Source organism: Xenopus tropicalis, chromosome 4 (genome assembly GCF_000004195.4).
Source record: "Xenopus tropicalis strain Nigerian chromosome 4, UCB_Xtro_10.0, whole genome shotgun sequence".
Lineage (NCBI taxonomy): Eukaryota > Metazoa > Chordata > Amphibia > Anura > Pipidae > Xenopus > Xenopus tropicalis.
The window spans coordinates 40,160,828-40,188,234 of NC_030680.2; the positions used below are offsets into that span (position 1 = coordinate 40,160,828).

Consider the following 27,407-nt stretch of genomic DNA (forward strand, 5'->3'; position numbering starts at 1 on the left):
CAAGACCATATGAAGCACTAGATGTGAACAATGCTACTGTTATTCATTAAATCTAACCATCTAATCTAAGATTTAAGTGGCAGGGTCTGGGTGCCTGATTTGCAATGGATAAAATGTTACAGGACAAACAGAAGGAGGAGAGGCCACAGCAGAGATGAACATTGTCTACTTACCTGGGCTTTTTGTGATCTCAATCAGTGACTGGGATAGAGAATAAAAGGAGAAGAGGAGCAGAGCATTAGGGTAGGGGCCTGGCATTTGCTGATGTGGTACTGTAGAACCCTCTGCTCGTGCACTCACACAATACAGAATCCCAATCTAGGGAAACAAGGCAGCAAGACTAAATACAGTATAATAATATTGTTGGACTATTTAGCTCATTTCTATTTATCACTGGCTGAAAATAATCGGAATAAAATTGCAAGATGAAAAAGATGTTGGAGGACCGCCCTACACAAAACTACCTAACACTACCAAAACACACTAAACTGTTCCGCTGTGCTACATTAGGTGACATATTAATCCGGCATCAAGGTAATATCAGCAACTAATATCATATAAGCTTAGGTCTGTTGCTCGGTAGCATTGAAGTTAAGAAATGTATCAACTAATGATTCAATTTTAACATTTTAAGAGTCATTGAGCCCCTTTTCTAAGCTGCTCTTGGGATAGTAATTATTGTTACTTGTGTATTATTACAGAATAAAGTTGTTTGGAAGGGGTACTGCCCATTTAATGGCATGTTAGTATATCTGAAACTCCTTTCTATTGCTGTTCTTAATATAATGTTCATTTGTATCTGTGCTTTTAGGTCACCGAGTGTGGCAAGAATGCCGTCATTCGAGGTACGAAATACTCTCTCATCTGAACTGCTGTTTTCATTTTACTGTTCTATATAAAACTCTCCTGTCTGTCTGCACAGCATCCTACTTCTGCCACTGCTTCATTTTATACCTATAAGTGGTGGCTGCTATGCCTTTTACTTATGTGCAGAGAGAATTGCATTAAAGGATAAATGAAGGCTAATTTATTTTAGGCACCCACCCAGCAAATCCAATCCCTTTGTTTCTTTCTTGGGGCCAGTGCTCCTTTTAGGCCTGTCATTATTCTCCTCAAAGCAAGACTGATTATGAGCAACAGTTTAATCCATTTAGAATCGTGTCCCTAATGCGCTTTCCTTTCACTTACAGCTGCTTCATGCTGTCCTCGAGGGCTTATTATGGTAAAATCCTATACAGAAGAATCCATTTTACCATTTTTCAGGGGACAATAAAAAATGGAGTAAAATCAGGGAAAATATAAAATTAGGGAAATGCATTATGTATTATATATTAGTGCGACCACAAAAACATTGTAAGGCTATGTACACACCCTTTTATTGTACAACACTGCGGCATACGTCAGTGTTTTATAAATAACCATTATTGTATAATATAATAATAACAACCTTTCCCTCAAATATAGAAAGTATCTCTCCCTGTATTCCCATACATATCCAGTAGCTTTATTTTGCTGCACCTTGATCCGCCCACGGCACTTTCCTAGTACCTGACTACCCATGTACCCATCTTGGATCAGGAGAAAGGATACCTGGCAGCAGGGGAAAATGGGGAAAGAACCATGGGCGTGTGACTTTTAAAGAAGAGGGGCACCGTCTGGGGGAAAAGATAACAATATTAAACTCTGTGGGAAAAATATGGCACCCGCTCCCCAGACTTTCCATCTTGTGTAAGCTCCAGTACAACCCCATAATTGGCAAGTATTCTACAGAACATGGCACTATAGCCCAAAACAGATGATAAAAGTGCAAACATGGTGTTCACAATTGGCAAAGGGTGCAGCATTAGTTTCTTATATATATAAATATATATAGATATATATGAATTATTTTCTTTCTTTTAAATGGAAATTTATTTGTCCCCTGCAGAAAATCACTAACGGGGCCGCTATGGGAAGATGATCGACCTGTAAGTTAAACACAAATGTTTTTATTACATGTTGGGAATTGTTTGCCATTGCCTCAGGGGTAAGTACAAGAGCAATAAGGAAGAAAATTGCAACTTTTTTATTAATCCAAGTAATTTTTTTTGCAGCGAACACTTTATTCTATGTATAAACCTGTATGTCGCGACCCCTTTGGGGGTCGAACAACTCTTTCACAGGGGGTCGCCATAGACCATCGGAAACCACATAATTTTATGATTGGGAGTCACCACAACATAAGGAAGTATTAAAGGGTCGCAGCATTAGGAAGGTTGAGAACCACTGTTCTATGGTAAGCGGTCGACTATAGAAGTATAGATTTAGACTATAGAAGTACCAACAAGAACAACATAGCCCACTATTTGATAATGCTCAGCTACCTGGTAAGGAATCTAAAAATTATGTTTAGATTAGTAGGGAATAAATGATGTAGAGTTCTTGTCCCAGCACGTTTTAGGTCTAGATCTTTCTAGAATGACTTGGGTCTTGAGAACCTACTCTGGGATCCAGCCATTCCCTCACAGGTCTTATTACACCAAAACAGCTATAATAATAGGCAAAGCTTACTCCCACTTGGAATTTTTTAAAGCTTCAGGTAGAATTTTACTGCCAAAATGCTCCATAGCAGTAGGGCAAAAAGGCAAAAATCTGCTTGCATTCCTGTTTGTGATGGACTGGAAGTTAGCATCGCACTGGAGGACCGTCAGCACCTAAGCTTTACAATTGTTTACAAATGTCTACAATTGAAATTTATGTTTCTGTTACTTTGGGCAGCTTTGAGGGTTAGGTTGTTATCATAAACTGCAGACGCTAAAGAAAACACTGCCCAATTCATATATATAACCCACAGAAAACAATAAATACACAATAAATACACTGCCTGTATTTAACAGTATAATTTCTAAAAAGTCTTGGGGATAGAAGACTTTTGGTGACTCCTCCTCTGGCACTAGAAACCACCATATTCACCTAGAATTAGAGAAGAAAATGACACTTGAGAAGGATTATCTTAAGGCTATTACAACTATCAAGATATGCCCTCATTATATCTACTCTACTGGGTTCCCAAGGAAATGATATAAATGGTCACTGTATGCTTTTAAGGAGAATGGGGGGACATATCAAATTTTTTTGAGAGTAGTGACGTCAGCAAAAGTAACATCTTCACAACTGGTTTCTGGGGGGCTACTGTGCTGTAACTGATGGGGTTAGGTGTGCTGTTGGCGCTGTAACAAAGGACTGTGACTGGGGAGGTTAGGGGCTGTGTATTGTTAATATTTGGTTGTAGGTTTTACGCTGATGTCCTGCCTGTGACTGTTTTGTCCGATTTATTATACAAATATAGTACTTGAATGCAGAAAAATGCTTGATATGCTCATGCTTGATAAGCAGAGTTTTGTGTTTTTATTCCACAAGATTGGCAAACCAGAAAAGGTATGCGTTCAGCTGACCAAGGTTCATAGCATCAGTAAAAAATTCAGACATTTATTGGAACATAGCTAAAACATTGCCATATTCCAATAAAACAAACTGAAGGTTAAAGCTATGAGGTTTTCAGGCGTGTTTAATCACCTTAACTTATAGTTGCTTAAAGCTTCTATTTTTAAAAATGTGAATTTTTATTGTACAGAGCTTAATATATCGGTTGTTAATATAGAATGTTGTTAATAAGAATTCACTGTACCTTAACTGTAAATCTTCTGGCTTTCCTTGTGATACCGGCTCCATTCATCCTAGGGCTGGGCCTCACACCTCAGTCCTTGTGGGTTATAGGATACAATTTACTGTCATGTTTTTTATATTTTATTTACCATGAATATAGAATATGCATTCTGGCTCCCCAAACCTGCTTGACACAAACAAAACAAAAAAAAAAACCTCACTCCGTTCCTGCACTGTCCTGGAAATCTTCTGTTCCTGCAAGCCCGTTCTGCTGTGCTCTTTGGATCTTTCTTCTTGTGGATTCTCCAATCAGAGCACAGCTTTCTTGACAGACAGTAAAATTGACCAATCAAAGCACAGGTGAAGACAGGGCTCGGGAGATATTACAAACTGAAGGCAGTGCAGAAATGAAGACTGAAAAGAAGAATCTGCAGCTGTAACTTTACCTAAGAACCAACTCTCAACTTTTGCTGCAGATTTCATCCCACTCCCACAGGTACTATACAGTTCTAAAGGCTGAATCACTAGCTGACATTAAATTGTTTTTTGCCAGACCTGACATCTATAAACAAAACTATCTAGCTTTAAACAAAAACTCCTACAAATAAACTCTAAAGAACAGGAAAACAGGATTAACCCTAACAGATAGCTACACTAAAGAAATAAATCAATTCTCCACAAATGCCAACACAAACTGATAAGATTCTATAACAGCAAATACTCTATGGGCAAAAAAGCAAATGCAGCACTGAAATTACATTGTTATACTTGTTATACTGCTTGGTAATAGAGTTTGGGGCAGAAATTTACAGGCAATAATAATTAAAGGGGTTTTGGTGGAGGATTTCATTTTAAAAAATTCCAAACCAGTAAAAAATGTGAGATGTGGCTTCAGCAGTTAATCAAATGCATGGTCACAAATAAATACTTTTGCCTGTTTAAGTTAACCACGGAGCATAGATATGGAGGGGGCATCATGCACAATCTGATCAGCACTAGGCGTAGGCAGCAGAAGCACCTGCCAAGGGTGCAACTATTTTGGGAATTGAAGGGGGAGTAATTCCAGAAATGTTTTATTGGCATGTGTATCTGTTTCATTTTCCAAATCCAAATAACTATCAGTAACATTCCCACATACTTTCATAATATATCTACTACTTTCATGACCTTAAAAACTTCTCCTCGTTTACAACATTCAGGCCCGGATTTGTGGCGAGGCCACAAAGGTCCGGGCCTAGGGCGGCATAAACATAGGGGCGGCATGCCGCCCCGCCGCACGCAAATTTTTAAAATTTTGCTCCCATACGGAGCAATGGGGACCTCTCCCCACTGCTCCGTATGGGAGTTTTAACTTTGGCGCATGCGCATGCGCGTTAGCGCGGCGGCAGGGAAGGAGGAGGTGGTTTGCGCATGCGCGCTCGCACGGCGGGTGGGGGCGGTAGGGGGCGCCGAATTGGGGCGGCCTCGGGGCGCGTCATTTAGAAATCCGGCGCTGACAACATTCTCTGTAACTCAAGCATTAAATTTCACCTGTCCTGGTGGGGGCACAGATTGCAGCCCTTACCTTGAGTGCCCAATCTCTCTTTGCCTCTGCCACACTGCCATACTCTCTCAATAGCCATACATACTGTACATAAGGGCCCCACAGACCCACAGACTGCCCCAACCTTCCAGCAGCCATATACACATTCAAAAGTGCCTCCACATGCTGCATCACCCATGAGAGCCACACAACTCAGAGACAAATAATTAAATGAAACAGTACTGCACATATGCAGACCACAGTATCTGCTGCTTATAGTTTGAGCAGAGAGCACGTGAGAGTAAGGGACAACACAGTTATAACAAAGGAGAACTTGGGGTCTTGGAAAATATATATTTACCCTCCAATCAATATACAATATCCACTTCATTAAATATAAATAATTTGGAGGGTGTTTAAAAGGGCCGTATTCAGTGTCTTAAGATATTTTTCCTCTATGAAATGGAACATTGAGGGTTAAAGCAGTTTACAACATGTTGCCATTCAATTCCCATTGATGCTCAGCTTTCTTGGTCTCTGACATGGAATGTACTATAGTTTGAGTGTTTATTCTGTTAAATGTTTCTATATTAAATCTAGAATGTTTGGAACCTGGGGTTTTTCAGATAAAGCAGTCACCTGTTATTTGGATCTCTATACCTTAAGTTTATGAAAAACATTAATACATTAAATTAACCCCAATAGGATTATTTTACCATCAATATAGATTTATGCAACTGTTTTATTATTACAAAGAAAAAGAAGATAATAAAAAAATACCTATATTTTTGTTTTAAATAAACACTATGGCCTTCCACTTTTGAGCTTTCTGGATAACAGATCCCTTTATTATGTATGTAGGCCCTGGATTTTTTGGGAAGGCCACAAAGGTCAGGTCCTAGGGTGGCAGGGGATTAATAACATTGGCATCAGGCTTCATTTTTACCAGCCAGGTCGCAACCCTATGGGGTGGTGCGAGGGTATGGAATGGTGGTGTGAGTGGTACCCTGGCCTAGGGGTGCATCTCACAGATACCTACACATTCTACACTTTTGTACCTAGACTTTTGCAAAGGCTGAATAATTAAAGCTCATCATGCTCAAGACCTACAGATCAAAGAGACAGACCACATTTAGGATATAGGCAGACACACATACCACAGTGAGGTGTTGATTAAAGAACAGAGCCTTATTACAAAATCATATCAGGGGCAGAAAGCTTTCAAAGCTTCCTACTATGGGCATGTGGTCATCTAGGTTGAAAAACACAGGACTGGACTAATTTCATTAGCTTCCCTTAAATTCAATAATGTTTGAACTTTTAAAGTTTCAGAAAATAAAGATTTGGAGTAAGTGCTATGTGAGGTTTTATGTTACAATGCATATCAAGTAAACTGTAATATTCGTTGTTCTCAAAATTCCAAGCTTTGACCACTAGAGGTCGTAAGTATACAGGTGTACATGATGCTCTAGGCGTCTAAGAAAGGAACTGGTGATTGACACATGTTATAACCAATGAGAGGTGTGCTTTTTCATGCCCGGCACTTACTGATGATGTCAGTCCTGACTAAGCTCTGGTTGTGTGTGATACGCATGTGGTGCTGGTGTCTGGCCGGTTTGTCCCTCCTGCTCTGCTGAGACATCGCCTGTGCCATTTGGTTGCTAAGTATATTATAACTTGCTGATGTTTCATTTGTTTGAGACTAGTCTATTTGTACAGGGAATGTGAATAACTTTTGGCATGCAGCATTTGATGTCTGTGCTAGGACATTGCCTAGGGATTATAGACATGGTCATGGCAGATTTATGTCTGTAGAAAATATATTATTATACGTTTGATTTTTCTCCAAGCATGGCAGGCAGGGTTACATTGTTTGAATTCACTGTAGATGCTTTGTTTTTGGCACAAATCACATTTTTCTTAGTTCAGGGAGAACATTTACATTTCTGACCCTTTTTCTCAGTTGGTGATGATTTGAGAAAGGGATGGTGATGTTTAACTAGATTTTTAATTCTGTTATTGAAGAAATATGGGGCATTAGCAAAGAACCAGGTTTTTAACCATGAAGCAGATATGTATTTAACACAAATGAGGTACTTGCATAGTAGTATGGCAACGTAGTCGCATTTAGATAAGATGCAGACATACAGATACAGGTGCCATGTGGAAGATGAGCCTTGGAAGGTTTAAGGTCACCAGTAGAAAAGTACCTGCTAGTGGTCTGCATTCCCTTCTGTGAAAGCCTCTCAGGAAGTAGATCTAGCCAGAGTTCCTGCTCAGCTGGGTGTCTAAATTGGTAGAGAGCCTACCTCCAATCTATCAGTGTATTATTATTAACATTTACTTATAGAGCACCAACATATTCTGCATTGCTGTACAATAAGGTATATCATTGGTGCCAAGTGCTGTCCTGTCACAGGCGTTCACTATGTACAAACGCATTCCCTCATTTCAGGTCCCTCATTTCACTAGCACATAATTTCCTTTTGGCTACATCTTCTTTATTGGGGTCTTCTGCTCCCCAACAGCATACATCCGTGGTAACAAGTGAAGAGCAATCGGCCCCCTCCCCCATTATAAATTTACTACAGACAGGAACACCCTTGGGCAACAAGACAATTTACAGCAAAGATCTCTTTCCACTACTTGCCTGCATGGTTTGTGTATTTTTGTGCATTTTTGTAGTTGTGTGTATATTGATTGGTTTGTGCATCTCTTCCAGGACTCTTGTTGTCATTGATACCACACGGTCTTATACACACTCAGGACCAACAACTTCCATGGCTTTACAGGGTGAGTTATTAAATCCTTTATTTGTACTTTTTTTTTAATTACTTTGTGTGATTGGTCAGTTGCCCTCTCCCCAATGCCATTTAATGTCTTACATTAGGCTGTACCTTGTTAAGCCCTTCAAATAAAGCCTAAAGCTGGTGTGAATGTTTGTATTGATGTTTGTTTTAAAACAAACAGCTTACTTGCCCTTTTCTGGACCATCTGTAATGCAGTCATATCCAGTTTGACTACTGGAGCCCAAAACTGCACAGCATATTTTAGAATAATTTTTCAGTCAACACTGTCAGAGTTGGTGCCCAGCAGTTTACATTAATTTGAATGACAGGCAGCCCAGCATCTGCAAAGCCTAATAAAATCTTGCCTTTCACAGAGAAAAGTATAAATGCAAGTGATGAGGATATTATTTTCCAACTTTATATTTTTCTGGTTAGAAATAAACTGAATTTAGCCATGCAACATAACACTCGGAAAGTTTCAAAGATGTGCTAATAGCAGGATATAGGGCTAGGTAAAAAAAAAGAATGAACAAGATTTTAATTAATGTAGAAAAGGTGTCTTCAAGCAGGTGTGATTTTAGTATTTAAAGGGTAGGTCTCCTATAAGTTAACTTTGAGTATGTTATAGAATGTCCTATTCTTACACTTTTTCAATTGGTCTTCATTTTTTATTTTTTCAAAGTATTTCAGTTCTGCCTCTTTACTGCTTTCAATTAATCTTTCAGTTTCTCATCCACACCACTGCCTGGTTGCTAGGGTAAATTGGACTAGTTTCAATCTTATTGGAGTGCAATGTTTTCTGATCAGTATATGTAGGAGCCAGGCAAATGGATCCACAACAAAAAATCATTTGGCTTTAGGAATTACTCTCCTTGTTTGTATGCAAAGCAGATGGAATTCTCGGAAAGAAAACCCAGTGGGTTAAGACTCTAGATTATTCCGTTCTGAATAATATTAGTTGCCATTCTTTGCAGGAGATGACGATTCCTGGTCTCCTCCCTCTGAATCTGACTTGAAGATTCTGAGAGCACGACGAGAGCACCAGGACCGAATCAGTCGTCTTATGGGAGACTATCTACTTAAAGGGTACAGAATGCTAGGAGACAGCTGTGATACATGTGGGGTAAGCCAGCCATTGCTGCAGCTGCAAGAAATGCTTTGTCATTTTAATTATTCAAAATTAACTCCCAATATTATTTTCTCTTTGCAGACTATTTTACTACAAGACAAACAGAAGAAGCTTCTGTGCATTTCTTGTCAAGAGCTTGACTCTGATACTGAGAAGGACAATCCAGGTCAGTGATAATTTTAGATTTTCCTTCTACTTTCTATGTGAACTTTGGCTTTATCTGTTTCTGATGTTTATTCTTTGTTTTGTGGATTTGTACTGTTATCTTTGACCTTTTTACCTCAGGTTCTTCTGTCTTTTGAAATTAATTACCTTCTCTCATGTAATTCAACTTATTGTACCATTAATATTATTGGGAAGCATTTAACCTGCATGGTCAACACAGACAGAACTGTGTTTTTGGGCTATAATTATGCAACCTTTAGGGGTTCCAGTTAATTTCTGACCTGCGGCAGTATGGCATTGCCCTCAAATTATATCCTGTTGAATTGTTTTGTTACTAAATAAATATTAAATAAAGGTTAAGCTTCTTTAGATCTACTTTGTTTTTGTTTCAGTCTTTTCATTTTAACCAGCCCAAAAAGCTGTACAACATAAAAAGTAGGCACTTTCCATTAAAGTGTATTTTTTTATCCATTTGTAATTAATATAATATTGTGAATAATTTCTCTTTCTGTTCTTATTTTAGTCCTCAACCATCAGGCTGCTTTGTCTCAGGTGCGAGAGCGTCAGCTGTGTCACCCGCCTTGCCAGGAAAATCCTCCTACCGATGAGGTTCAGCCAGTTTCTATGCCAAAACCAAAATCTGACTCTTCGCCAGTCAAGCCTGATTCTATCTTGCCAAGCACTGATGCCATTGTTTTGGCTGAAAGTGCTGTATTGGACAAGCTGTGCTGGGCATCTCACCAGCTCCAAGCAACCTCCTCTGTGGAGTATAGCTCGCAACTTTGTTCACTCATTGGTTCTTGTGCACAGAGCTTAAGGTTTCTCCGTGATCTCAAACACTAAAGGATTTATAATTCACAATTTGATTACCACAAATGAGTTATCACAGTACTGGGTGACAGGTATTTCTTGTACTAAGACAATGCTGCATCATCGTGTTTTAGAATTCTTGTCATGCAAATAATAAGTCCCCTAACATGTTCTTTCACTATGTTTTATTTGATCTTTAAGTGAATGAAAAGAGAATTTGGTTCATAAGGTAAATGGTGGTTTCAAATATTCGGAAACTAATATTTTGCCTAAAGTGCTTAAAAAAAATTGCTTACAAAAATTGCTGCATAGACTAATAAAGCATTTATGGTTTACTGATTTACAGCAGTGGTAGGAAAGTATATATTACTGCAGAGTGCTACGTTAGAAGATTTGCTGGCAGGTTCCAGAACTCAAGCCGTAGTGGAACAGATTCTACTTTCATTTTCATCACTGATCATCTTGAATGCATTGCATTGATTCAAAAGGGAAACTGCATAACTAGCCTTTGATGGGTGATATGAGTTCAGCCTGTTCCTTCCCCTGTATTCAGCTCAAGATGCAGGCTGCATTGTGGGCACAACACAGCCTTGTACTTAGGGAAGGTGGTACGTACAGGGCCCAGTTGCATCCTGTGCCCTCAGGTCTCCCTAACACCCCTTAGCGCCTACAGATACAAGTCTTTGAAAAGACTTGTGCTTTTATTTAAGTGCAGGGCTATGCACAATACATCATTCTAAGCCAGCATTTACATTACGTACATAAGTAAGAAATGCCAGGATTTGTGAATTTCAAATTTAAAAAGTATTTATAAAGTATTCTAGCAGAATAGTTTTTGCACAACACTGATATTGTGTGTGGCAACTATATGCAGTCAAAAGTGTGGGGATCACGCAAAAGATACATAACATAGTATTGTTTGGATACGAGTTGCTGAGTCATTATTAAGTGTAGGGCTTTAGATGCTTTTATCCAAGCACTTTTTTGCAGTTTACATTCATGTTTTAGTGGTTGCTAGGATAGTAGTAGTAGATTGAGGCTGCTTATACTAGGCCTTATAGCTTAACAGCACTGTCTCCAAAAGTGAGCAATCGTAGGGCTAACTGGCTATAAAGAAAATGAATGAAAAGGAAGGGTCACTTGACATACCCCAAAGAGAGCTATTGAGCCAAAAGCCAGCTATTACCAGTCTATAACTGAATATTTCAGAAATCACAAAAAACTATGTCCTAAAGTTCTATGAGGACTACTGTAAATGGTAATATACCTTTTTTTGTGTTTAGTGAGATGCTGATGCCAGGAATTAACTGTTTTTTTTTTGTTTTTTTTTGCAACTACCACAACATTGTCTGGATTTTCATGATCTTCATAATTTTGCCATGAAAGTATTTGCCCAGTCCTTTTAAAATACATGGGGGCTGTCAGTAGCTTTAAACTGTGACAGGTTGAAAAGGGATTGCTCATGTGTAGGAACTTTAAGTAGCAATTATTTACAAAGCCAGCCTTGCAACCAGCAAAATATAATCTATAGTGGCTTCTTCAGTTCAAATGACTGGTAGGGAATTCCCCGGTATTTAAACTCTTGATGGTAGTACAGTCACAGACATCCAATCACAAAGGTTCCATTGAACTTATTCAGTTAGGTGTTGGCTTAAACTGACAGGTGTAAGAAGGTATGATCCAGTCACAATGGTACCATGATTCTCATTGATGCAGGTGTTAATCCTTCAAAGTACATGACTGGAAGTGTGAATTGTTGAAGAAGCCACTCGGATGAGTGGTGAAACATTTTCAAGAAAAAAAAGTCCAGTTGTTTTAGACTTAATTCTGCTAGATACTGTATATCATGACCTGGATGAATGAGAATCTTCATAGACATTATCTATAGGTAACTTTTTATGTACATTAATATTTGAAAAAGTAGTTTTTTTAGTGTCAGTATCATTTTAATAAAATGTAAGCAGCATAATTGGCAAAACCCCCAACAAATACTTTTCATACTTTATAGAGGAAATTCACAAAAGAAAATGAAATTGTGTTTAAGCACTCTTCTTCTGGCTGACATTTTGAAAATATTACATTTATATAATTTATTTATCCTCTGAGCTACTGGCTAACATGCCAACGTCCTTGTAGGGAAAGACATGCATTCATGGCCAATATTTGTATATTTATATAATGTTATTTATATACACAGTGCTATACAGTAGAACAAATTAATACAACAAACATTTTGCTGCAAATTTTTGTGGCGAAATTTCACGGAAGTTTAGCTAAACAATTCGCCAATGGCAAAATGCAGAATTTCGCTGCAAATCCATGCCTGGCGAAAAAATTCACTCATCACTAGCTACTTGATAGACATAAACTTTTTAATGCACAAAGCAGACATTGAAATACCAGTTATAATTGAGGGCAATGCTGTCCAACTTGTTCTAGGCAGTGGACATCTAATTTAAAATACAACATATGGAAATAAATATGCCATACAAGAAACCTTACATAGTTACTGAGCAGCCTGGGGGCCATACAATATCCCTGCTGATGGTCAACCTATTGGCTAGCCCTGACTCAGGACATCACAGAGCATTGTTTAAAAAAAGATACATTTTAAAGGTTATTTGTGTATTATAATGATATTAGATGTCACTTTGGATTTGCGTTACTTATTAAACCTTCATATGGCTACTGAACTCCTCAGGAAATTATATTTTTTAATACATATAGTTTTCTGGTGTAGGGACAAGGGTAGTTGGCTGGGCACAGACAGCTAGAAGTGCAGAGAGCTGGAGGGCTGGACAGCATCGAGCAACCCCAAGGCACCAGACGTGGGGAAAATGGATGATAATCGAGCTAGGATGATATTCTTCCACTGTTCCTGGCCCCTGCTATCACTCCTGATTTCTGCTCCAGTCCCCCAGCACCCATGACCATGTACACCTTGCAACACATTCCACAATACTTATATTTTTAGTACATAAGGCAAATCCAAACCTCAGGGGAGTAACTGGGTTCTGTGTATCTCTGTCTAAATTAACCACCACCTCTGTCTTTGGGTCTGGCACTCAGCTACTCAGGTACCACCAGGTTTTACTGCACAGAAATCAAGTCTTGACTTGTTCACTAGTTCAATTTCAGGCAGGTTGTTACAGCAATGAAAACACACATACAGTCAGAGCATTGAAGATGGGTCGTGGCTGGGTCTTCCAACATGACAATGACCCGAAGCACACAGCCAGGATAACCAAGGCTCTGTAAGAGGCATATCAAGGTTCTGGAGTGGCCTAGCCAGTCTGCAGACCTAAATCCAATAGAAAATCTTTGGAGGGAGGTGAAACTGTGTTGCTCAGCGACAACCCCGAAACCTGACAAATATTAACACTGATTTTCTCAGGTGTAATACTTATGTGCAACAGTGCAATACAAATACATTCTTTAAAAATCATACAATGTGATTTCCTGATTTTTTTTTTTAAATGCTGTCTCTCACAGTCGGAATGCACCTACAATGTGAATTTCAGACCCCTCCATGCTTTCGAAGTGGGAGAACTTTCAAAATCACAGGGTGTTCAAATACTTATGTTCCTCACTGTATTATAAAATACACAGTAGGGGCCATTTACCTAGACCACAACTGGAAGCACAAGAGAATTAACAGCTGCAAGATCACATCACTGTGTGCTCATTCAAAAGAGTGTCTGCAAGGCTGTACCCCATGATAAGGACCTTTACACCCTACACCCAATTCTGATGAATACAGTGCTGCCAAATGCAGGCAGTGCTATATTGCATTCCTGCTTTGCACCCTTCCCTGGACATAGTAAATGATTCCCAGTGGCACAAAAAATAGCAATGTGCACAGTTGCAAACTACACACACAGTGACACACACTGTAACCTCACACACAATACAGTCCAAAATACCTGCAAAGTATTCCCAGTGCCTTCATATTTCATTCTCCAGTATTATAGTTTACTATTATTTTAAAACAAAAAAATGCAGTTTAAATACTTTAAGCAGTATGTCCTACAAGTATAAAGTTATAAAGTGTATAGCACAGAGAATACTAGTTGGGTTACATGTGTGTCACATAACCTTAGGCAAGCTGCTTTGTTTCCCTGAGCGCAGTGTGCATATATGTGTCAGGGAAAAAAACTGGATTGTGCAGAAAAGAGGAATATGCCAACAGAGGGTTTTATGAGGTGGGTGTTTCCTTCCTGGAAAAAAATATCATTTATCACTGCCACTTTAACTTGTTTCTAATTTACATAATTACACCAGCTTTTTCCAATTGCTTGGGCTCCACCTACTCTTAAAGAAACCACACACAAAACTTTTCTCCAGCTCACTTCTCCTTTTCAAGTCGTTTGCAGGAAGAAGGGGGGGATTGGGTAACATTGCAGTGCTCACTGCTTTGCTTGTATTATTTGTTCTACTGGGGATGCATCAAGTGAAAACATAGTGTGAATATTAGAAGTTTTTTTATCCATGATAAATCCTTAGTAACTTCAAGTAGGTTTTCTTTTCTAAATGAGCATTTTTAAAGGGGCACTACACAGATCATTTACCTAGATCCTGGGCAGTGGAGCAACAGCACTATGGGGTGCAAAAATACTGCCCTTAGTGCTCATTCATAAAAGCACTTGAGTCTGGGCTCTGTGCACCTTGCTGCAGATAAAGAATTCAGATGTGCAGAGCATGCCATGGGTGGGTGCAAGGCAGCCCTGTCCTCCCATTAGAAGCACACAGACCTGTGCAGAACAGGGAGCAAAGTGCACTTGTTTTTTTTTTTTTTTACACTTTCCACCCTGCCCTGCACATAATAAATGACCCCTTATACCTTGTAAATGGAGCCTTATTTATCAGCATATTTGTATTTATTCATGACTGCAAGCTACCAGGCTAAAGAAACATTCTTTTATTGGACTGACTGAGGTGCAGTCTACAGTATATAGTTTGTTAAAGCTGTCCCGAACCAAGGTACAGTATCATGTATGTCCAGAGATCAAAATTAGCCAGGCTGCATGACATAGTGTTGGCAAATGGACATCTGTGTGTGCAGGTTTGTTTTTTTTTTTAAATTAAACTTTATTCCCTGCAAAACCATCCCTGAAGAACAAGCTCAGTGATAGTGAGTACTGTCTGCTTTCTGACAACATATTGCATAATTTCAAATTTTTCAAATTTTCACAACTGCATATATTTTCACATTAGATATGCCATTGCAGAGTGGGTACATAGCCACCTTTGACAAGTTGTTTGTCCTGTGTTAAGTGCAGTGGACAATTAGGCTGTGCACTACAGTATTTATGCTCTGAGGGGTTATCTATCTGCCTTAAAAAAAGTTGCAATAATTACTTACACACCAAAGAGTGCCCTGGGCTCATTTAAGAACATAAGATCTAAACTTCACAAGGGCAATTGGCAATAGCAACCAGTCAGCAATTAGTTTGAACAGTCTAATAGAAAGCTAGAAAATTAAAGCAAAGACCTTATTGGTTGCTACTGGCAAATGAAATTTAACACCTATGCACTACCTTTTATAAAAAGGCCTTTTCATGGTGCTTCTGCTGACAGGTCTCTACAATGCAGCACTAATGCAGTTCTTGGTTGAATCAACACCTGAAATCAGAAGGCATTCTGCCTGTCCTAATGAATCGTCAATATTGTCTTAAGGTGGCCATACACGTTGCAATAACGATCAAGTCCTACCCTCCACTGGCGTTCACAGCTGAATTGTCAGATATGGAGAAAGAAACAATAGAAATTCTACCTCCACCTGGCGATTCAGCCCTAAATGTAGATTTTGCTCAGGCGCCTTCAATGGTGCCTGATCAAAATCTTATAATCTGATCGACGAGACGACCGATATTCGCAGGTTTCATATGATATCGGTGCGTGTATGGCCGGCTTTACTGTACCCAGCTTCAGCAGGAGGATGCCTAGGACACCTAAACAAAATGTCAGCTCAGCACTCAAGTAGAAGTACTCCAAGTCAGTTTATTTTTTGAAGAAGAGAAGCGCTAGACTAGGGTAGAAAATAAGCAATTAGAATCATTGTGGGGTGCCTAACAACTTGGCACCCCTCGGTAATTCTGCGTTTTCTTCTCCTTTAATGTATGCAAAAGTTCCAGGATCTTTAGAATCATCAAGGGTCTGACACATTTAAAAGCAGTCTTTTTGTACCCTCGTTTTTAAACTTGGAATGAGAGTTTGCAGTTTTTCTTGAGGGGTTCGTTAGAAGTCCAATCAAACCTCATTCATGTATTGTAATTATTCTAAATGCTCCCTGTTTACTGTAATCACCATGTTCAAACCATTCTTTATTATTTGTATGATTATCATAATTTTCACATATAGCAAATTTAACCTTTTGCTTAAATAAATCCTAATTAACTAGTTGAACCAGAGCAATGCAAACCAAAACAAATCTGCAGCATTTCCATTTCAGCTGGGGAAAAAAATATCCCATAATGACTGAAAAAAGGCCTAAGAGACCAATCCCTGAATTTTTGCATATTATTCAGATCAGTGCTGTCCAACTTCTGCGGTGCCGAGGGCCGGAATTTCTCTACCATACATGGTGGAGGGCCGCTAATGGAAGCCAGTTTTGACCACTCCCCTTTTTGAAACCACACCCACTTCAAACCACACCTATTTTATCACAATGGTGGTAGCACAGCAAAATCCCAAATGCTTGGTCCTTACTGTGGGGATATCAACCGTCATTCTTATGTGAAAGAATTATATTATGTCATATTAAGATATACCCTTAAATTCCCTATGCCTCCTCCTCCCCTGTGGGTAGCACAGAAACCCCCAGTACATAATTACACACCTTACGGACCATTTAATGGCTATTTCCAACTGCTAACAAACTCCCACAACAAACTCCTGCCAGGTTCACCTCCCACAAGCAGCATAGGGCAAGCAGAGTATGGCACACACAGGCAGCACTCTGCCTGTCCTATGCTGCCTGTGTGTGCCATACTCTGCCTGCCCTACCCTGCCTGTGTGTGCCATACTCTGCCTGCCCTATGCTGCCTGTGTGTGCCATACTCTGCCTGCCCTTAGCTGCCAGTGTGTGCCATTCTACCTATGTCTGAGGTGTGAACAGGTGAACAATGGGGGTGATTACAGCCTGAGCCTGAGGTGTGAACACTGCAGGGGTTGAACAATGCAGGTATTAAAAGGTGTGAACAACACAGGGGATTACATTTTTAAGGGCTCTGGCACACGGGGAGATTAGTCGCCCGCGACAAATCTCCTGTGTCTCGGGCAACTAATCTCCCCGAAATGCCATCCCACTGGCGAAAATGTAAATCGCCGGTGGGATGGCATACGCGGCAGCGTGATTTCAATGAAATCGTGCAAGTTTCCTCTCGAGGCAACTTGTCGAGGCAACGAGGCATTTGCCATCCCACCGGCGTTTTACATTTTCGCCGGTGGGATGGCAATCTGGGGAGATTAGTCGCCCGCGAACAGGGAGTTTTGTCGCGGGCGACTAATCTCCCCGTGTGCCAGAGCCCTAAACAATACAGGAGGATTACAGCCTGATTCTGAGGTGAGAACCCTGCAGGGGGCCAGTTAATCTCAGTACTGATACCATTTAAAGCTTACACAAAGGTAAGCCATCAAAGCAGCCAGACAGGTGGGGGGCCACACAGAGGGGGGTCGCGGGCCGCCAGTTGGACAGCACTGATTTAGATATATAATAGATCTTTGTGGCAAGAATTGCTCCAGGCGAAACTCTTGTACTTACTGGCCATTAAAAATGTCAAAGATTGTGAACATCAGTTCTTACACATGAATGGCATGCATTTTGATACCAGAAATAACCATTTGTGATGATATTTGGTATATTTCAACATCTTTCTTTTACTCAACTTCATAAATATGCCGATTAGTTAGCCAGCAACTACAGCAATGCCAAATTCCAGAATTTCCTTGCTATTAACATTGCTTATTCATGTATGCATGAAATGTGCGTTAGATATGACCAAAGGGATGAATTAGGCAGCACTGCCTTGTAAGAAATGAATACGAAAAGACAGAAATGAGTGACAGTGGCAGAGTGTCATGTCTAGAAATATCTCCCAGCTGTCACTCTGTGTCACAACCCCCACACATAGCCAGTGACAATGACACAGGGATCTGTGAGGCAGCTGAGTTTAATGGGGTTAGCAGTACAAATGACACACACGTATGCAGGACAAAGATAACAGACTCTGCAAAAGTAGTGTAGAGCTACTCAGGCCTTAACCATGGCCCAGAACCAAAGAACTGTATGTTGCATTCATAAATCTTTTGCAAATAGGAAATTACGTTAAACTGGAATTTATGCCAATAATCTAAATTTTCTGAAATTATTATCTAATTATCCTTTTGTACATGCATGCAATTGATAAATACGCTTGCTCAACATAGATGAATCTTGTATAGCTCTATTATCAGTCTATTTATCACACACATCTTAATTTAGGAGCATAACGATATGACAATAAAAATGTGATAAAATCTGCCGTATTAGGAACCATAAAAAGACTGCACTTTCACACACCGGGGTGCATTCACTTTCCAAGGCACAGTGAACAAAATGCAATTTTGAGCGCAATCACAATTTTGAGCGCAATTCTCTTGACGCAATTGTACTGTGGATACCACAGTTGCGTCTGATTCGATGGATGCAACTGCTCATGCATTTGTTGCAAATTGGGTGCATTTCCGGTGTTTGGCATGCAAGTGATGTGTGCACCATATTCTTTTAGTGCAAATATGCTGCACCTATTGATGTAGGGTGCTGAGGGAACCCTGGAGTTACTGCCTGGTTCAGAGGTAGCGGTAGCTCCAGGGTTCCTCTGCATCAATAGGTGCAGCATTCAATTAAGAATGGAAGGCAGGAAGGACTGAGCAGCCCGAGTGCAAGGAGCACATATTAACGCAAGTATCTTTAATTAAAGTGGTGCAATTGACCGCAGGGAAAAGAGTTTCCCGCTTGCTTGCAGACATTATACAGCAGGGCCGGAACTAGGGGTAGGCAGAAGAGGCAGCTGCCTAGGGTGCAACGATTGGGGGGGCGCCAGGCAGGAGCCTCTCATGCCTACCTCTCTAGTCTGTGCTCCGCTGCGATCGGTATCGCACCCCCAAACCACCCTATCCCACCCACCCCCCAGCGTGAAAACTGCGCATGCGCGCCAACACACGGGGGGGGGGGGGCGGCGGTGGTGCGATACAAAGTGATGCGCAGGTGCAGGGGCGGGTGCCTAGGGCGCCCGGTCGGCTTGGCCCGCCCCTGTTATACAGGGTTCATTTACCCTGTATAGTTGCCTGATTCATTAAATACCTGAGTCATCAAAATAGGAATAAACATACTATGAACTATTTTGTATATGTTCTCTGTGAGTGCAGATACACTCTGGGCATATTCTACTGTATACACTACCAGTATATCCTGCAGCACTGTATAGAAAAAAGCATGAGATAAACAGTGTAAACACATTGCTACATCCAACAAAAGCTTAGATAATAGGCAGTGGGTAACTGCCCCTCCACCACTACCATTTTGTGGTATGTTCAGTAGGAAGAAGAAGTAAACACAGTTGCACAATACTGTACATTTTTAAACACTGGCACAGAGAAGTAAGAAGTCCTAATCAGGAACTTTATTAATTTACCAATATATATGTTTTTTTTCTTATATGTGTCGTATTGAATATATCGGTTTTCTATAAAAGTAGTTGTTTGTTTTAAACATAGCTCTTTTGAACTCTTTTTTTTTAACGTATGTTCATACATGTTACAAACGCCTAGAGGTTACTAAAATTATGTAATCAAGCAGGATAGCAGGAAGTACATAGGTATTTATGGGGGAATTTCTCATCCTCTAAGTTTGCACGAGCATTAACAAACGCTAAACATCAGAGTGCCCTAGTTACCACTATCTTTACTAGGAGTTGCCAGTGGAAAGCCCTTTGCTTCGGAAATCCGAAGTTGCGCGAAGATACCTGCAGGAGGAAACTTTGGATTACCTAAGTGATGCAAAGGGCCTTTCAACTCCTATTGTTGCTGGTGGAAAGCCTTTTTGGAGTGGTTTGTCGCCCGAGATAGCAGAGATCTATCGGGGGCAACTCAACCGCTTTGTGGGTTCTTACCCTTAAGGCCCTTATGTTCAGCATTAGCTTTCAAAAGCAGCATGGGCTGTATTGGGCACCCAATTTAGCCATTTTGGCAGTCACCTGTTCCAATACAGAACTTATTTTGAAGCAGATATTGGGATAAGGAGTACAGTAATTGCAGATAGTAGATTTAACAGCACACAGTTTTAACTGCTTTGCTCCCTCTGGTTTATGTACCACTTTGGTTACCCATACTAGCATCCTTCTAAGACACTGACCACAATGGAAAGAGCTTCCTTTTATTATACACGGCAACTGGCTGGCTGTTGGGTATCCAAAGAAGCAAGTGATCACTGGGTCGAAGGCAATTGTGTAACCCTCACTTAAGCCTCACTATGTTGCATTAGAATAATACTGTCTCTATTCGTATACTGGATATGGAATGCATTGTTTTAATTGTAAACAGATGTAGCCTTGGCAGGTCAGGGTAAAGTCAGTCTTAGAAAACTGCTTTAGAGCAACAAAGTAATTGTAATTATATAAATGTACAGTATACAAACTCACGACACACGTATATGTGCTATACCTAGAAATAAATACTCTAAATATGTAAATTCCTAATTCCACTCATGCATATACAGTCCAGACACAATAATGTGTATATGCACTTCATATAAAGTATAAACATATATTAGCAGCCATGTACACCTATCAGGCAAAGTTAAGCCATTTGCTAGATAGATATATATAAACACACACACAGTCACACCCTCTCTCCTCCCTCCTTGAAAGAAAGTTTTACTTCTGCATAGCAAAGGGGAAAGGGCTGTCACAGTGAGAGACAGACGAAAGAGGCAGAGAGAGACTTGAAGACACACAGAGATTGTTGCAAAAAAAGCATTTACTGGTTGAAGCTGTAAGTAGCAGAGAGACTGAAGATATTTAAGGGAGAACTCTGGACACATGTCAAAAGAAAGAAGACACAGACTGTAAGTTACTGAAATGAAAGAAACCGTGTCTCTGGGAGTGCTGAAGGTAATTACTGAGAGAAGGAGAAAAGCAGCATTTCAAGAAACTGGATCAGCAGGGGAGACAAACACATTTGATTTGCGTATGTAAATACAACAACATAAATCTATAAAGAAACACTGAAAACACATAAACAGAAGCTTCTTAAGAGTTATACATATCCTATATATAAGAGACTAATATAAAACACAGCAAGAGCAAGTAAGGCACACAGAGCTGACATACAGGAAGGGAGAGGCAGAGATCAAGGCTGAGTCACCAGCGGAGATATAAACTGTTTGTGTTCAACCATCAACATGCTGGATTGTATTGGTCTCATTAACTGAGGAGACACTATGAGTTCTGTATGGAAGAGACTGCAGCGGACTGGAAAGAGAGCATCACGTTTCCAGTTTGTGGCCTCTTATCAGGAATTAAAATTAGAGTGCACGCAGAAATGGTAAGACATCAAAAGTTTATTGCTGCATGCCAGTGGCGTTAGATAACTGAAACTTTCTGTGAGACCTACCTATGAAATATTCTGTATGTATAGTTAGGAGATGTCTGTATTGAGTTATTAAGCCCTGCTGTATGGTTGTCTGGCCATGAATTTGTATAGTAGTGTTTATGTAAAAAGCTGATCTCTCAAACAGGACTTTTACAATGACAAAGCATCTGAGCCTTAAGGGTCCAATTTAATACTTTTTCCATTGCTGCACAGGTTTCATGGTTTGTGCATTTCTCTGTAGTAACTGTTAACATTGTGATATGTAACTGTTATATATTTAAGGGGTTTCTTGGTTATGCATGCCTGTGTAGTAAGCTGGTATAACAATATAACTTGGTGATGTAGGTGCAGTAAGAGCACTTTTGTAGGCCTGGACCTAGAGTATAAGATTATGAGGAAAGGCTTCTGACCAATCATTCTCCAAGGCAGTGTTCCACAACCAGTGGCTCATGAGCAACATGTTTCCCACCAACCCCTTGGATGTTGCTCCCAGTGGCCTCAAAGCAGATGCTCGTTTTTGAATTTCTGGTAAGGAGGCAAGATTTGTTTACTTAAAAACCAGGTATAATGCCAAACATAGCCTCCCATAGGCACTATTAAGTAGCCAACTATAGCTTTTATTGGCACCCCAGGAACCTTTTTCATATTGTGTTGCTCCCCAACACTTTTTCCATTTAAATGTGGCTCACAGTTATAAAAGTTTGAGGATCCCTGCTATAAGGGGTAAAGGGAAAAATGCATTTGAGTATAGAATATATATAAGTAAATACCCATATTAAAAATAAGAATATTCTGAATGCTATTGCCCTAAGACAGTGCTGTCCAACTGGCGGCCCGCGGGCCGCATGCGGCCCGCGACCCCCCTCTGTGTGGCCCCCCACCTGTCTGGCTGCTTTGATGGCTTACCTTTGAGTAAGCATTAAATGGTATCAGAACTGAGATTAACTGGCCCCCTGCATGGTTCTCACCTCAGATTCAGGCTGTAATCCCTCTGTATTGTTTAAAAATGTAATCCCCTATGTTTTTCACACCTTTTAATACCTGCATTGTTCAACCCCTGCAGTGTTCACACCTCAGGCTCAGGCTGTAATCACCCCCATTGTTCACTTATTCACACCTCAGACATAGGTACTGTAGGCAGAGTATGGCACATACAGCCAGCATAGGGCAGGTAGAGTATGGCACACACAGGCAGCATAGGTCAGGGAGGGTATGGCACACACAGGAAGGGTAGGACAGGCAGAGTATGGCACACACAGGCAGGGTAGGACAGGCAGAGTATGGCACACACAGACAGCATAGGACAGGAGAGTGCTGCCTGTGTGTGCCATACTCTGCTTGCCCTATGTTGCTTGTGGGAGGTGAACCTGGCAGGGGTTTCTTGTGGGAGTTTGTTAGCAGTTGGAAATAGCCATTAAATGGTCCCTAAGGTGTGTAATTATGTACTGGGGGTTGCTCTGCTATCCACAGGGGAGGAGGAGGCATATGGAATTTAAGGGTATATCTTAATATGACATAATTCTTTCACATATGAATGATGGTTGATATCCCCACAGTAAGGACCAAGCATTTGGGATTTTGCTGTGCTACCACCATTGTGATAAAATAGGTGTGGTTTGAGGTGGGTGTGGTTTCAAAAAGAGGAGTGGTCAAAACTGGCTTCCATTAGCGGCCCTCCACCATGTATGCTAGAGAAATTCCGGCCCTCGGCACCGTAGAAGTTAGACAGCACTGCCCTAAGACAACCGGTAGTACACTTTTATTCTAAAAATAAACTGAAATGAAACTTAAAGGGGAACTACAACTCAACAAATGAAGTAGGCTATAAAAGCTACTTATTAGCGATCATTTCATTACCGCACTGCAGTTGTAGGGCCACAAATTTTTGCAGATCTAATTGTACTAAAAATTCCATTCATTAAAGGTACTTGTGTCACACATGCACTCCTTCCACTTCTGTATAGTTGCACTTGGCACTGCTGCCTTTCTCCTGCCTCCTGTTCTGAACTGGGCATAGTTGCACCTACTGACACAAATCCAGAAATGATGGCAGCTGAATTTAGAAAATATTTAGCAAAATTCCATCTGATTCGCACTGAAGATCAACAATTAGCCTGGAAATGCTGCATTGTGGGTAAAAACATGATCACATCTGTGCTTCAGAAAGTGCCCCAAGTAGTTCCCATAGTCTTCTCTGCTGATTCATAGCACATGCTCTGGGCTACTTATAGCTGCCAAAGCTTAGGGGCTAACTTTCAGTATACAATATATATATATATTATATAAAAACCACATACCAGACAAATTAGTAATTCATTCAGATTTATATTCCACTGCAGCTAAGAAACCAGGATTGCATTCAAGAGAATGTAATAATCAGCTCCGTAGCATTAACTATGACAGACGAAACTCAGTTTCCACTTGAAAATGTTCCATTTCCCCAAACTTAGCTTCGTTATAGCAGCCCAGAGCACACTGAGCATGTGCAGTGTCACTGACACTCAAAACATAGCCTAACATGGGTCAGATGATAGAAAGCTGTTGTGAACAACTGTAAAGACATTTATCATTATTTTTAAAGACTTGCTGAACCTCTGTGCTAGTATACATTTTGTATATCTAAAATATAGATATACAAGTGCAAAAAGAGCCAGCACTCACGGGGCTTTTAGCAATAGTAACATCAAAAAATAAATGGATTTACCAAAACAAAGTATCACAGCATGGTTCTTTTATTCAACCGACGTTTCAGTTCCAACAGGAACAGGAACCATTTGCTTTGTGTTATTTAAATAAATGCAAATTGCTTTATACATATATAAATTCCACTAAATAATTCACAGATATATGTGTAAGTTCCAGGATTTTATTACAGCTAAATATATTTGAGATAAGACTTCAAAATCATATTCCTTCCAGTAACTAACTACATAATTCTACATTCTGAGCCTAAAATAGCAGAAAACCGTTTCTTGAAGTAGATATGAAGATTGTATACACTCTCAGAAGACTTCTGCTAGGGTATCTATACAGAATATATACAGTATATATACTAACTGGGAAATTTGACATCTATAAAAAAACACTGTATTGCAAACCAGTTTTTTACGATAATGCAGAATGAGAAACATTATATTTAGAGGCAAAGATATGCAGATTATTTCTGGTTCAAAGTCTTAAACATGCACATAAAGCTGACCATGGAAAAAACAAGGAGTCTCTAGATTAATGAGCCTTAAGAGGCTGCCCTTGAGCTTTACAGATGGATATAGCAAAGGCAAGGAATCATGGGTATCCATGGCTTGACTTCATAGAAATGAAAAAACAGCAGCACTCCGGTTATGTTGAAAAAATGTTACTCAAGTGCACAAGGCAACGTTTCGGGCTTCAACCCAGCCCTTTATCAAGCCTCATGGCTTGACTTCATCTTCTCCTTTGGCATGGCTTGTTAAGGTTAATAACAAGTTGTGCTATTGGATGCTATGTAATTCTATTCATACTGAAACTGTGCTGTGTTATTCTACACACACTAAAGCTGTGATACATGCTTTGTGTTTTACCAAAATACACTACTGCATAGTTCTCTGAAACTATGGAATTCTGCAGTGTCATTGGTCAGAAAAGTAGACATGCCTGTGCCCAGACCTATACAAAATGGGCCACATAACCAAGTTTAGCACTCTTGAAAAAAATGTTTTGTCCTGCTGAGTAGTTTTGTCATACAACAGATTGGCTACCCATAGTCTGTACCCCCTTGTCATTGCCCCCACCGTTTGTCATTGCCCAGAAGGGGCAATGACCCCCCAACGGAATTGTGGAGGTTGCAGGGGTGAGGTGGACGACCGGGTTGCCTAGGGCACCCGGTCAGCTTGGCCCATCCCTAATAGAAACAGTGGAGGTCTATAGGTCTAAATACCCAGAAAGGTCTGCTTAAGGCACATTCAGCTAAATGCAGCAATCCAGCATTTTCTAAGTGATGCTTTACCTGCCACTGTCAGATCTGCCATAAGCAGAGCACTAAAAATCACTATGGAAAATGCTGACAGATAGGACAGAATGGCAGTAATGGGTTAGCCTAAGTGCTCACTTGTGTTACACGCACATCCACTATCACCATCAGTTTCATCACTAAACCTCTGTGTCACCTGTGTTCACATTATTACATTTGTGATTATTATTTATCACAAATTTGTCCCATATAACTGGCTCACTCATATATACCTTGCATGTTTCTAGTTTCACTCTGGAGATCAGGCCTCATTTTTACATTATTGGACAATTCTGGGAACGAGAGACAGGCAGGCCCGGATTTGTGGCGAGGCCACAAAGGCCTGGGCCTAGGGCGGCAGAAACTTAGGGGCGGCATGCTGCCCCGCCGCACAAAAATTCTGACATTTTGCTCCCATACGGAGCACTGGGGACTTCTCCCCAGTGCTCCTTATGGGAGTTTAAATGTCCGTGCATGCGCGCTTGCGTCGGCGCCGCGCGGGGGGGAGGTGGTTTGTTCGCGCATGTGCAGGGGGGAATAGGGGGCGGCCTTGGGGCGCCCGGAATTGAAATCCGGCGCTGGAGACAGGACTTTATATGCTTTAAGGGCTCTAATCTCCCCGAAATGCCATCCCACCGGCGGGATGGCATACGTAGTGGCGCGATTTCACTGAAATCGCGGAAGTTTCCTCTCAAGGCCGAAAATGTAAATCGGAGAGATTAGTCGCCTGCGAACAGAGAGATTTGTCGCTGGCGACTAATCTCCCCGTGTGCCAGAGCCCTAAAGGTGTTTCTTGTACTTTTGTTTGTATCCTGACAAAGGGAAAGTTGCAACCCTGAAACTTGATGCACAGATGGTCACAATTAAAGGGCTATGCTTCCCGTCTGCATAATATAGTGTGTCTGCAGCTCCATAAAGTTTTTTTTGTATGGCTGAATTGACATACATTTGGCACCCCCCGGTGATTTTAACTTTCCTTCTCCCTTAAGGGGGTATATGATAACTATGTATAAATACATAAGGGGATCATATCATAATCTATTTAATGCTTCATTTACCAGTAGGTCCTTCCAGCAGACACAAGGGCAGAGTTTTTTACTGTGAGAACTGTGAATTTTTGGAATTCTTTGCCTGAATCTGTTGCATGGGCAGATAAATAAGATAGCTTAATAGAAAATAGCTTTTAGTACAAGTTGATCCAGGGACTGGTCTGAATGCCACCTTGAAGTCAGGAAGGAATTGTTTCCACCTCTGAGACAAATTGCAGAGGTTTTTTTTTTTTTGCCTTCCCCTGGATTAACTAGCAGTTAGGGAGGTTTAATATAGGCCTAGAAAGTTGAACTTGATGAACACGTGTCTTTTTTCAGCCTAAGTCACTATGTTACTGGGCCATTGTCTTTTCCTCCTTCCTTTTGCTACATTATTCAGTTTGTACACATGTTTAGTACACAAATTACAAAGCAAACAAAAAACCATCCATGTTGACCATTTAACATCTTAGAGGGGTATATTCTGTAACTTTACTACTTGCATTATTGCTGTAAGTGGTTTCTGATGTAGTTGTGTCCACTCCCCATTAAAACATTTATTAGTGAAAGGCACACAGAAAGGTTTGTAGCCACCTTTATAACTGGAGTCTTTCTCCACTGTAATTGTTCATTCCCTTAAAGTGAAACTTAAGCAAATACTGTATGCAGGGAGGTCTCTCCTGCTCCTCCTATGTCAGGT

General features: G+C 40.4%; 2 protein-coding genes across 5 annotated transcripts in view; both read left to right on the forward strand.

Moving 5' to 3' along the window:
* The first annotated feature begins 6,707 nt into the window (after positions 1 to 6,707).
* Positions 6,708 to 10,403, forward strand: znrd2 (zinc ribbon domain containing 2). 2 transcript variants are annotated; one of them, XM_012961190.3, is made up of 5 exons: positions 6,708 to 6,824; positions 7,890 to 7,960; positions 8,931 to 9,079; positions 9,167 to 9,251; positions 9,774 to 10,403. In XM_012961190.3, the coding sequence occupies exons 2-5, from the start codon at positions 7,948 to 7,950 to the stop codon at positions 10,091 to 10,093; spliced, it is 567 nt and encodes a 188-aa protein (XP_012816644.1). In that variant the 5' UTR covers positions 6,708 to 6,824; positions 7,890 to 7,947; the 3' UTR covers positions 10,094 to 10,403.
* Positions 10,404 to 20,972: 10,569 nt separating this feature from the next.
* The window catches only part of ehbp1l1 (EH domain binding protein 1 like 1), a 64,561-nt gene continuing 58,126 nt past the window's right edge, over positions 20,973 to 27,407 (forward strand). For all 3 annotated transcript variants that reach the window (XM_031900700.1, XM_002935354.5, XM_012962232.2), the window contains exon 1: positions 20,973 to 21,643. In XM_031900700.1, coding sequence (XP_031756560.1) covers positions 21,540 to 21,643 — 104 coding nt within the window. In that variant the 5' untranslated portion in view covers positions 20,973 to 21,539. The remainder of the gene's footprint in view (positions 21,644 to 27,407) is intronic.

Bases quoted from the DNA above. Each gene is read 5' to 3' on its own strand.
- znrd2 (XM_012961190.3), top strand. The intron at 9,080-9,166 runs GTAAGCCAGCCA...TTCTCTTTGCAG, and splicing joins ACAGCTGTGATACATGTGGG to ACTATTTTACTACAAGACAA. The intron at 9,252-9,773 runs GTCAGTGATAAT...TTCTTATTTTAG, and splicing joins TACTGAGAAGGACAATCCAG to TCCTCAACCATCAGGCTGCT.